The 12,905-nt window shown below is 45.8% G+C and overlaps 1 protein-coding gene across 3 annotated transcripts in view; it reads left to right on the top strand.

Moving 5' to 3' along the window:
- CLCN4 (chloride voltage-gated channel 4) overlaps positions 1 to 12,905 on the top strand; it is an 80,055-nt gene that overhangs the window by 47,349 nt on the left and 19,801 nt on the right. For all 3 annotated transcript variants that reach the window (XM_060292336.1, XM_060292335.2, XM_060292334.1), the window contains 4 exons: positions 4,161 to 4,283; positions 10,686 to 10,892; positions 10,999 to 11,079; positions 12,052 to 12,597. In XM_060292336.1, coding sequence (XP_060148319.1) covers positions 4,161 to 4,283; positions 10,686 to 10,892; positions 10,999 to 11,079; positions 12,052 to 12,597 — 957 coding nt within the window. The remainder of the gene's footprint in view (positions 1 to 4,160; positions 4,284 to 10,685; positions 10,893 to 10,998; positions 11,080 to 12,051; positions 12,598 to 12,905) is intronic.

Genomic DNA, 12,905 nt, shown 5'->3' with positions numbered 1-12,905 from the left:
TTTTTTATTTCCTCTTTGATTTCTTCAGTGATCTCTTGGTTATTTAGTAACGTCTTGTTTAGCCTCCATGTGTTTGTGTTTTTTACGTTTTTTTCCCTGTAATTCATTTCTAATCTCATAGCCTTGTGGTCAGAAAAGATGCTTGATATGATTTCAGTTTTCTTAAATTTACTGAAGCTTGATTTGTGACCCAAGATGTGACCTATCCTGGAGAATGTTCCGTGCGCACTTGAGAAGAAAGTGTAATCTGCTGTTTTTGGATGTAATCTGCTGTCCTATAAATATCAATTAAATCTATCTGGTCTATTGTGTCATTTAAAGCTTCTGTTTCCTTATTAATTTTCAGTCTGGATGATCTCCATTGGTGTGAGTGAGGTGTTAAAGTCCCCCACTATTATTGTGTTCCTGTCGATTTCCTCTTTTATAGCTGTTAGCAGTTGCCTTATATATTGAGGTGCTCCTGTGTTGGGTGCATATATATTTATAATTGTTATATCTTCTTCTTGGATTGATCCCTTGATCATTATGTAGTGTCCTTCCTTGTCTCTTGTAACCTTCTTTATTTTAAAGTCTATTTTATCTGATATGAGTATTCCTACTCCAGCTTTCTTTTGATTTCCATTGGCATGGAATATCTTTTTCCATCCCCTCACTTTCAGTCTAGGTCTGAAGTGGGTCTCTTGTAGACAGCAAATATATGGGTCTTGTTTTTGTATCCATTCTGCAAGCCTGTGTCTTTTGGTTGAAGCATTTAATCCATTCAAATTTAAGGTAATTATTGATATATATGTTCCTATTACCATTTTCTTAACTGTTTTGGTTTGTTTTCATAGGTCCTTTTCTTCTCTTCTGTTTCCGACTTAGAGAAGTTTCTTTAGCATTTTTTGTAGATGGTTTGGTGGTGCTGAATCCTGTTAGCTTTTGCTTGTCTGTAAGGCTTTTAATTTCTCTGTTGAATTTGAATGAGATCCTTGCTGGGTAGAGTAATCTTGGTTGTAGGTTCTTCCCTTTCGTCACTTTATCATGCCACTTCCTTCTGGCTTGTAGAGTTTCTGCTGAGAAATCAGCTGTTAACCTTATGGGAGTTCCCTTGTATGTTATTTTTCCTTTTTCCCTTACTGCTTTCAATAATTTTTCTTTGTGTTTAATTTTTGCCAATTTGATTACTATGTGTCTTGGCGTGTTTCTGCTTGGGTTTATCCTATATGGGACGCGGTGCGCTTCCTGGACTTGGGTGGCTATTTCCTTTACCATGTTAGGGAAGTTTCAACTATAATCTCTTCATATATTTTCTCTGGTCCTTTCTCTCTCTCTTCTCCTTCTAGGTCCCCTATAATGCGAATGTTGTTGCCTTTAATGTTGTCCCAGATGTTTCTTAGGCTGTCTTCATTTCTTTTCATTCTTTTTTCTTTATTCTGTTCTGCAGCAGTGAATTCCACCATTCTGTCTTCCAGGTCACTTATCTGTTCTCCGGCCTCAGTTATTCTGCTATTGATTCCCTCTAGTGTATTTTTCATTTTAGTTATTGTATTGTTCATCTCTGTTTGTTCTTTAATGCTTCTAGGTCTTTGTTAAACATTTCTTGCATCTTCTCGATCTTTGCCTCCATTCTTTTTCCAAAGTCCTGGATCATCTTCACTATCATTATTCTGAATTCTTTTTCTGGAAGGTTGCCTATCTCCACTTCATTTAGTTGTTTTTCTGGGGTTTTATTTTGTTCCTTCATCTGGTACATAGCCCTCTGCCTTTTCATCTTGTCTGTCTTTCTGTGAATGTCTAGAACATTTTCATCGCCCCCAAAGAATCCTTGTACGGAACGGCAGTCACTCCCCATTTCCCCCCAAGTCTGCCAGTCCTAGGCAACCACGAATCTACTTTCTTGTGTCTGCAGATTTCCCTGTTCTGGACATTTCATGTAAATGGAATCATACAGTCCGTGGACTTTTTTTTTTTTTGCTGTACGTGGGCCTCTCACTGTTGTGGCCTCTCCCGTTGGGGAGTACAGGCTCCGGACGCGCAGGCTCAGCGGCCATGGCTCACGGGCCCAGCCGCTCCGCGGCATGTGGGATCTTCCTGGACCGGGGCACAAACCCACATCCCCTATATCGGCAGGTGGACTCTCAACCACTGCGCCACCAGGGAAGCCCCTGTGGACTTTTGTGTCTGGCTTCATTCACTTAGCGTAATGTCTTCCAGATTCGTTCGTGTCATACCATAGATTGGTACTTTATTCCTTTTCATGGCCAAATAACATTCCATTGTCTGGATAGAGCACATTTCATTTCTCCACTCATCAGCTGAGTAACATGGGTTGCTTCCACTTTTGGGCTATTATGAATGATTTTGCTTTGAACGTTTGTCTACAGGTTTTTGTGTGGACATATGTTTTCATTTCTTTTGGGTAGATACCTAGGAGGGGAATTGCTGGGTCACATGGCAACTCTATATTTAACCTTTTGAGGAGCTGCCAGACTCTCTTCCAGAGTGGCTGCACCACTTGAGACTCCAGCAGCAGTGTATGTGGGTTCCAGTTTCCCCACATCCTCACCGACCCCAGTTGTTATCTGGTTTGGATTATAGCCCTCCTAACAGGTGTGAAGTGCTGGCTCATTGTGGATTAAGTTACCATCTTCCAGTGCATCTTAGGAGCACGTTACAGAGGATGTTTGTGGGCCTTCTGTGATGGGAATATCCCAGGCCCAGGGGATGTAGCAGTGAAGCACAGACCTGTTGCTTGCCTTCATGGCACTCCAAGCTTCAGATCCACATACACATCTTAGCTGGGGAAAAGGGTTAGTTTCTAACCGAATTCAGTGGTTACCACAATGACTGTGGGTCATCGACAGATCAGAAGCCCAGGTGAGGGGGAGTTAGGTTGGAACGATTCACATTAGGGGCAATGTGAGGACCATTCAAGCTAGAAGTGTTCTTGGAAGATAGATGTGATCCCTTTATTCTCCTCTTCCCTCTCCCGCTCTCTTGCCCGATTGACTTAATGCAGCTGAAGACATTTGGAATGCACTTTGCCATTTGCTAAACCTCTTTCTCAGTGGAGTTGAAAATTAATTCCTTCAAATCTCAGAAGTAGACCGGGATCTTGAAATCTCACACATTCTCAGTGCTCTCCATTACTTCCAAAAATACAAAAATAAATTCTCTACTTGAGTTGATGGAGGTGGGCAGGCAGAATTGGCTGGGCGCCATGTTTGATTTCTTCTCTCCTATTTTGGGGGGAAATATGGCCGTCTAGCTTTTCAGCCATTTCTAAGATTTATACTTTGATTCAAAGAATTACTGTTAGTAAGGGTGAGACGTTATTTTTAGTCTCAAAAAAGTCCATTTTTCACTAGGTGAAATGTATTTCTCTGTCTGATTTCTCACCACATAGGGTGTGAATATCTGTGATTGTTAAGGCTAGAGCCATCTCGTGGAGCATGTTTTTGCATTTTACAGGCACACGTGTAGCCGTGCCCACAGCCTGGCTTGTAGGTGCCCTCACTTTCCCTCTCCATCACGTGCGGCATCCAGATGGTGGCAAGAAGCTGAGGCCTGGAGAATTGTGGTCTCTGCCCACAGACCAGGTCCTCAGCCTCAGAGACCTCAGACTGTGTGTTTGGTTCAGAAAATGTTCCCCACACATCAGATAATTTGAACTATTGGGGCGGGGCCTGAGACTCTGCATTTCCAGCCCACGCCCAGGTCCAGGGACCACATCTGGGTAGCAATATTCTGAAATGCAGTTCCCACACTTCCTCATTGGCAGGGCAGCTGCGTGCTGCGGCACGGATGTGGCCTTCATGAAAGCAAAGAGGCTGATCCACCATACACGAGACCAAACAAACCTTCCCGGGGCTCGAAGGCAGAATTTTCTCTTACACCTTTCATTAACTTGAGGGCCCGGAGCCATTAAAACCAAACCTCATTCACAGTTTCTATGACTGCTGAGATCTCACCTGGTAGAAGGTGTGTGTACACAGCTCCCGGAGAAGCAGCCAGCGCTGTGTGTGTGAACCGACTGTAGCAATAGCAGCAGCTGATAAAGCCAACCCTGCCTCTTCGCTGACACAGGACCCGGAGAGAAGCTGCCTGGCGGAGGGGCAGGTGCGTCGCTCGGTTCTGCGGTGGCTCACGTGTTCTTTCTTGTTCTGTGTCTTGTTTAGGGTGCCAGCGCTTACATTTTGAATTACCTAATGTACATCCTGTGGGCGTTGCTGTTTGCGTTTTTGGCCGTCTCCCTGGTACGAGTATTTGCACCATACGCCTGTGGCTCTGGTATACCCGAGGTGAGTGGGGGCTGAATGAATTTCTTTTGTGCCAATAATAAGAATAGCAAATGTTTACGTGGTACTTCTGTGCTAAGCACGGTTCCAAGCATTGGACATCTGTTCACTCATTTAGTCCTCACAGGGAGCCTATGAGGTAGGTACTGTTATTCTTCATTTGACGGTTGGGGAAACTGAAGCACAGAGAGGTTAAGTAACTTGCCCAAGGTCACTAAGCCGGTGAGCTGGGAGTCGAATCCGGCTGTCTGGCTTTATGCTCTGTTGCTTCTCAGCTGCTTAAATTCTTGTCTTTACAAACGAGGCATAACTCTTAAAGCCTGTGGAGTCAGAGTCCATCAACCACACACACAAACGTGGCACTCTAGTAACTCATAAGTGCGTCTATGATGGAACGTGAAAGAGGACAACGGTGGAGGTTTACTGCTCAGAAAGCTTACTGATGAGTAAACTCCCTCGCCACGTTTTGCTTTTCTGGTGACAGGGTAATAGCAATCTTTAAAAAATGAATTCCACGTTCAGTACATGCGCCGTGAATGCACCCTTGTGAGTTTAGAGTTCTTATAAATATTTTTCAGCACTTTCTTGTAACCAGAGTATGAGGGAAGTGACCTCATCGACCAGGAGGAATGCCCAAGACCAAACTTCAAACCAAGGAGATCTGCTGGGTTAGAATAACGATGCTTGAGCAAATTCCCGAAAAGCCCACATAGTAAAACTTTTAGCCAGAAATCATTTTAAAAGCACTTAGATGATCATTCTAATCATTGCTGTTCCATTCTCCTTCAAGTCGGTGCTTCAGCAGCGCCCATAGACGGTGGAGATGCCGAGTTGATAAAGATGTGAGCGGTCATGGCAGTGCACCCACACTCTTTGGTGGTGTCGCCAGCACCGCCGCTGGTCTGGGCAGTTCATGCAAAGGGCTGGGGTAATTAAAGGATCATCGAAAGGAAAGCTCAACATTGTCTTGATCCAGGAAAAGATTAAAAAAAAAAAAGACTATTTCATGCTGAACTTTGGATGGTTTATATGAGCGTGTTGCTGCAGGAGCCTGAAAAATAAGCTGCAATACCATCCTGTTTCCTCGGTACAGCCACTGCTGCTCTAAGGCACCATATGCATTCCTAAAAATCACAAAACTGCATCATCAAAACCACAGAGCTTGTGGGGAAGATGGGGCGAGGGGCACAGCACTCAGAAACTTCACTGGTGACACATGAAAAAGACGGGAACCTCATAAAAGCAGTAGCAGAGTTAGACACACGTTAAATGGTTAAGAAATGTGTGAATACTCCCCTAGTGCATGCGTGAGCTGGGAGTCGTCTGAGGCGTGTGCCTGTGTGCATTTTGTGTAGCCCTGCACGGCTCGATTCGCAGCTGCAGTTTTCCGCCTTGTGTTTCTCCCAGATGAAATTGTGCAGAAACAGATGCGAAATTGGCATTATGCTCAAGTTCTGCCCTGACTGCATGAATCACACTGGAACAAATTTGGGTTTTCCAAACAAGTGTTCAGGCAGAACTGACTGCGTTTTATTGGATATCGAAGACCGAAGGCACCCGGGACACTAAAAAGAACAGATGACTGTTGGCATCTCGGTTTCTGATCGCAATGCCCAACAGCACGCGCTTTTGGACTCCAGCCGCCTATCAAAATAAGGAGATGGCCAGTGGGGAACTGGTGGGGAATTTAAAGCAGCAATAAAAGATGTGGGGGCAATCCCATCTTCCCCTTCCAAGAACCAGAGGTGCGTGGCTCAGCTCTTAGACAGACAGGGAACTCTATCTGGGAGGGGCTGGCCGGACCTGGTCTTCGTCCAAAGCGGGCATCTTTATTTGTGACAGCTGAACTCAAAAGGAATAAACTACTGAGTTGAGCATTGTTTCCCATGTGACAAAGCACAAGGAACACACTGACATGGATAAAACTCATAAAAGCGGTATCAAGTGAAAAAAGTAAGTTGCAGAAGAATATCTAAATAAAGTATGAATCTATTTATGTAGAGTCCCTAAAACAGCCAAAATGAAACAAGCATACTGTATAGTGATATACATATGTGCTAAAGCTATAAAGAAAGGCAAGGGAATGATTGGAGGCGGGAGGAGGAAGGTTCCACTGAGGAAGCAAACAGGGCTTTCAAAGGTACCTGCTCTTCTGTCCTAAACTTGGTAGTGGGTACATGAACATGCTTTCAGCCGTATATAATATGTAACAGGTTCATGTCTCTATTTATAAAAGAGTTCACAATAATCTTTTCAAGTACCAGGAGCCCAATGGAGATTTCATAATTAAGCTTTGGTTATTATGACTCAGTAGTAGAAAATTTTCCCTATTATTATAGTAGAGCTTGAAATTCCTAACCTAAGGGTGCAATACCTACCCCAGTTCTTGGAGGAGAGGGGCAGAGTGAAAAGTAAGTGCAAATAAGTAGTTCCTGGATATAAAGGATGTCCTTCCAGTTAAAACCCAACGGACCATGCAAACAGCTCTACTCCGTTTGAGATACAGGGCTATTCTTCACTTCAGGAAAGATACTAAATGAGATCTTTAGAAAATAAACTTCCCATCGTAGGAGGTGATCGGCAGTGTCGGAACAAACTTTGAATGCAGTGCACTTCTGAACAGTTTAAAAATCACTCATCCGGGCTTCCCTGGTGGCGCAGTGGTTGAGAGTCCGCCTGCCGATGCAGGGGACGCGGGTTCGTGTCCCGGTCCGGGAAGATCCCACATGCCGGGGAGCAGCTGGGCCCGTGAGCCATGGCTGCTGAGCCTGCGCGTCCGGAGCCTGTGCTCCACAATGGGAGAGGCCACAGCAGTGAGAGGCCTGCGTACTGCAAAAAAAAAAAAAAAAAAATCACTCATCCTTTATAATGTTTGCTTCTGAAACATTTAGATTACTTTGGATGACAGTGTTACTGACCAGGGTTCTTGACCTCCTTAATCAATAGAAAGTGATCAGAGGCCAGGCAAGAAATTTAGGCAAGGCTTTATTGGGGCCCGAGCTGCAGCAGGCGGGGAGGGAGAACAAGTACAGGTGCCCTTGCTGGCCTACTTGCTGGGGGGCAGGGCGAGCTGGTTCCTGATATGCGGTGAGGGGAGGGGTGTGTCCAGGGGTCCGGCCGGAGGGGAGGCTTAGGGGGTCTGCCCACCCCTTTGGTGGTGTTGAGTGCAGGGGGCATGCGCAGTGCCCTGCTTTTGCTCCCGGCTCTTCAGAAGTGGCAGTGGGGCTTTTTGGTCTCTTTGTACCTTGTTGTCCAGAATTTGCCCCAACTGGGCATGCATGCAGTTACTTTTAGTCCCTTATACTTTCTTTGTATTTTGTTGCTAGGTGTTTGTCCAGGTGCAAGCATTGCAGCACTGCAGCAAAGGGTCCCAGGTCCCAGCCAGTGTCAAAAACTCCTTTGAAACATTAAAAAAAATACAAATTTAGAGACCATTTCTTTTCTGTGTAATAAATGCTCTTGTATTAGCTCTACAAAGCACATTTAAAAGTGCACACTAGTTCTTGGGCTTCAGAACTTAGAGCGAACTGGGCAAGGATGACTCTACTACTATCTGCTTCATTCATAGAACCACTGTGGACCGTATAAGAAATCATGTCCTCCTAGGGACTTGCCTGCTGGTGCAGTGGTTAAGAATCTACCTGCCAATGCAGGGTACACGGGTTCGAGCCCTGGTCCGGGAAGATCCCACATGCCGCGGAGCAGCTAAGCCCGTGCACCACAACTACTGAGCCTGTGCTCTAGAGCCCGCGAGCCACAACTAGTGAGCCCGCGTGCCACAACTACTGAAGCCCATGCGCCTAGAACCCATGCTCCGCAACAAGAGAAGCCACAGCAATGAGAAGCCCGCGCACCGCAACAAAGAGTAACCCCCGCTTGCCGCAACTAGAGAAAGCCCGCACGCAGCAACGAAGACCCAACGCAGCCAAATAAATAAAATAAAGAAAAAAAAAAGTAATCATGCCCCCCTAGAACTTACTTTGAGTTGATGTTTCAGTTCTATACAATGTGAACTCTCTCACAAATATTTATTTGCCAGAGAGGTTTTAAAGTTACCACCATCAAGTCACAAATGTGCTGCAATACATCGCCCTAAAGCCCTGCTTGACTCAGTCTCTGTTGATCCAAATTAAAGCAAGCGATTGGATTTTGGCATCTACTGGGAATGAATTTGCCTTCTTTAGTCCCTAATTTGATCATGACAATTTTATAAAGTCATTTTAGAGAATTACAAAATACCTCTTACATTGTTCAATTCACCACATGTCATGGCTGGCAAAGGCTCAGGTAATTTAGATGCTTGTAATTTTCTAAATGGTATTACGCTCTTCAACTGTACCCTGGGGTCCAAATCCACATTAACTAACTGACAAAAAATTATAGATAATTTTATTCTAGGCAACACAAAAGGGCAGGATTGTGGCAGGCATACTAAAACGTCCCTTAAATAAAGGGATCTGAGATCCCCAGAGCACAGGCTCAAATAGGCCCACTAGCACTAGTTAAAGACCAGTTTAACCACCGCTAGTTTGTCTGCCTTTAGTTAAAGGCTAGTTCAAGAAATACCATCTGATTGTAGAGCTGGAAGACCTCACTCGTGTTCTCTAGGAAGGATCTTAGTGAGTTCTTTAGAACGGATGCCCACACGCTCACTCACTGTTGGTCTTCCTCCTTGAATTAAGAAACAGATCTCTATCAAGAATTCCTGAGATGGAAATGGTCCAGTCACACCCCTGTAAAATTGCTAGGATTAGTTCACTTCACGACCCTCTCCAAATCATCACAGGTGACATGATGCCAAAGAGTGTTTCAGGACCTCCCTTAAATATTGAGTAATTAGGAATACCTGTACTGCTCTTCTCAGGACGAGAGCAGTGCTTCTCTACTGGACTGCATTTTAGAATCACCTGGGGAGGCTGTAAACCTCCTATGCCCAGGATACACCTCAGACGAGTTACATCAGATCTCGGGGTGGGGGGATAACTCGTCCTCACTGGTGCCTAATTCTCCAGGTGATGCCACAGAGCGCCGGTGGAGGACAGTAATAGCTATTTGAGAAACTGATTTCTTGGCGCCCACTAGGAGGCTCTTTGACGTTATGTAAACATCCTGACGGTGACAAGAGCTGAGACTGTCCCATTATGTATTATACAATGGGAAAACGGATACTGACCAAGAATTTCATTAGCTGACTCACTCACTGTCTAATAAATCTCTGATTACAGGCTTGTAAATTGCTAGCTGGGCAGTAAACATTCACTCCATTTCAGCCAGTCGCAGGAGAGGTTGAAGGTAAAATGTTTCTTACCCATTGGTGATGCTTCCGTGTCCAGAAGAACCCTGTTTTGGGGGAAGAGGACTCCAGTAGATGAAGTTAATCACTGAGATTGGCACCCCGTTGAATTCTAAAAGCGTTATGCAAATTCACGTGCACATTTAGGGAGAAAGCCATTATTTGGCATTTACAAAACAGTTGCAGGTCTGAAAGTGGAGCACGAGGCAGCTCCACCTGTAGTCAAAGTACTTTTCAGTACCAGGGGGCAAGATTCAACGGAAGGGAAGGGGTTGCCGTGGATCCAGATACCCTTACATCCCCCAGAGGTGCGTTATTAGAATGTTGAGCATCTTCTTTTTCCAATATTGTATTAAGAATATTTTCAAACATACAGGAAAGTCGAAATAATTGAGCACCCATATACCCCTGGCCTGCATCAGGGGTTGGCAGACTTTTCCGATAAAGGGCAGAGAGTCAATATTTTGGGCTTTGTGAGTCAAGAGGCAAAATTGAGGAACTATTCTCACTAAAAGACCGGTAGTCTTGTTTACATATTACATTTAAAAACATTAAAAGCCCTCTTAGCTCGTGTGTCATACACAACAGGCTGTGGGCTGGATTTGGCCCATGGGCCATAGTTTGCCGGCCCTGATCTAAAGTTCAATTGATATTTTGTTGTATTTGCTTTGTCACATAGCCAGCCAGATGTCCCCTTATCTTGGCCATCTTTCAGTAGTGAAAAATTAACAGTTAAAATCAATAGATACAGAACAGTTAAAATCAATTTTCAACACAACAGAGGGTAAAATGCACAGGATAAATGCCATAAATAAAATGAGACTCTGATAATTACTTACTCAGTCCTCGTTATGATCTCTCATTACTCTCGGAATTATTAAGATTTACTATGCATTGAAATTGTTTCAGGGTTCCATTAATATATAAAATTAGGCGTTAATATAAATTCTCAATATAAAATTATAGCTAAATTAACAACTAAAGCAGCCTGTCCTCCATATGATTTAGTGAATCTCAGTTTGAAAGATGCTTCTCAGAGGAGGGAGAGGTTACTTTCCTAGCCGTGGCGCTGAAGCGGCTCACTCCCTATCGTTCTCCATCCTGTGTTTCAGATAAAGACCATCTTGAGTGGCTTCATCATCAGGGGCTACTTGGGCAAGTGGACCCTGCTGATCAAGACTGTCACCCTGGTGCTGGTGGTGTCCTCGGGCCTGAGCCTTGGCAAGGAAGGGCCGCTGGTGCACGTGGCATGCTGCTGTGGCAACTTCTTCAGCAGCCTCTTCTCCAAGTACAGCAAGAACGAGGGCAAGAGGCGCGAGGTGAGCAGGTGCAGGATGAAGCGCCCTCCCACCCTCTCCGGGCTCACCAGTACCCGCTGATTTGCTGGAAAGGCCTCGGGCTGACGGGGAGCTCTTTGCTTCGCAGGTGCTGTCAGCTGCGGCCGCTGCTGGGGTCTCTGTCGCCTTTGGTGCTCCGATCGGGGGTGTGCTTTTCAGTCTGGAAGAGGTGAGCGTGGGTTCTGGAGGGCCCCGTGGTTCTGAGCGCCGAGGAACACATGGGGGGTCGGGGCGGCAGGAGGCTTCCCTCTCTAGCCCTCTGAGGACTAGATGCGAAGGAGGATTGAGAGATTCCTGCAGCTCATTAAGGAGCCGCAGTGTTCGCCATGAAATACGTGTTTTCGAGTCCTGTTGAAAACTTGCCAGTGTGATTTCTGGGGGAGATTTGCAGTCTCCTCTCTCGTTTTCATAAACAACACAATGAAGCATTTTTATGTTTTGCAACGCAAATGGATCTAGTCCAGCAGTTGGCCCACGTTGTCTGTAAAGGGCCAGGTAGCAAATATTTTAGGCTTTGTGGGTCTCAGGGCTCGGTCGCAACCACTGGGCTCTGCCCTTGTAGCGTGGAAGGCGCCGCAGACAACACGCGCGTGCGTGGCATGGCTGCCTTCCAACAAGACCTTCCCTATGGATGCTGAAGTTTGGATTTTATATCATTACCACTTGTCACTAAGTCTTGTTCTTTTGAATATTTCACATGTCACAAAATAATTCTCTCTTCCCCCACCCATTTAAAAATGTACAAACCGTTCTTAACTCATGTGCCCTCCAGATACGTTTGCTGGGCCAGGGGTTTCAACCCATGATCTGTTGTCTGGAGAATCAAATCAGAGGTTTCTTTTCTTTTAGGAGGGTCTCTGTGCCATAAACAGAATTATGATGAAGTGTTCTCATTTCTCTTAAAAAATAGCTCAAACACACCTTGACTAGTATCCGTTCCAATTTTAGACATAGAGTCCTTTAAATATCTTTGTTAGTGCATTTGGGCCATACTCACACCTAGGTTGAGGAAGTGCCCATCTTTGGTCTTGAGTGTGACTTTGTGGCCTATGCCAGCAGGTGGCTGCTGATCAGGGGCTGGGGCTCTGGGCAGCTCTTTCTTCCGCCAGTCTCTGATTTTCCACCTGTTCGTTGGTCGCAGGTCAGCTACTACTTTCCCTTAAAGACCTTGTGGCGGTCCTTTTTTGCGGCCCTGGTGGCAGCCTTCACGCTACGATCCATCAATCCCTTTGGGAACAGCCGCCTCGTCCTCTTCTACGTGGAGTATCACACGCCCTGGTACATGGCCGAGCTCTTCCCCTTCATCCTGCTTGGGGTCTTCGGGGGCTTGTGGGGAACCCTCTTCATCCGCTGCAACATCGCCTGGTGCAGGAGGCGCAAAACCACCAAGCTGGGGAAGTACCCGGTGCTGGAGGTCATTGCGGTGACCGCCATCACTGCCATCGTCGCCTACCCCAACCCCTACACGCGCCGCAGCACGAGCGAGCTCATATCCGAGCTCTTCAATGACTGCGGGGCCCTCGAGTCCTCCCAGCTCTGTGACTACATAAATGACCCCAACATGACGCGACCCGTGGACGACATCCCCGACCGCCCGGCCGGGGTCGGGGTTTACACGGCCATGTGGCAGCTGGCCCTGGCGCTGATCTTCAAAATCGTCATTACCATATTTACCTTTGGCATGAAGGTAAGTGAAGGGGAGGGAAGGTGTCAGGGGAGGGAGGCAACCTCTATCCTTCTGGGGATAGCACCCTAGTCCCCAGAATAAGATTGTGACAAGGGGAAAAGGGGAGGTGACCTTTACTGAACGTTCTCATGCGCAGGGCACTTGACATTCTTTTAATCAACAAGAAACAACGCTTTTGATAAACAGCAAGCCTATGGAATAGAGATTTATAACCCCATTTTACAAGTGAAGAAGCTAAGGCTTGGAGTATATCATTCATATGGAGACGTGTACAGCTTGGTGAATTCTCACAAAACGTACACACTTGT

The sequence above is a fragment of the Globicephala melas genome, chromosome X (genome assembly GCF_963455315.2).
Source record: "Globicephala melas chromosome X, mGloMel1.2, whole genome shotgun sequence".
Taxonomy (NCBI): Eukaryota; Metazoa; Chordata; class Mammalia; order Artiodactyla; family Delphinidae; genus Globicephala; species Globicephala melas.
Note: the sequence above shows the minus strand (reverse complement) of the source record. Positions and strands in the feature narration are given on the sequence as shown.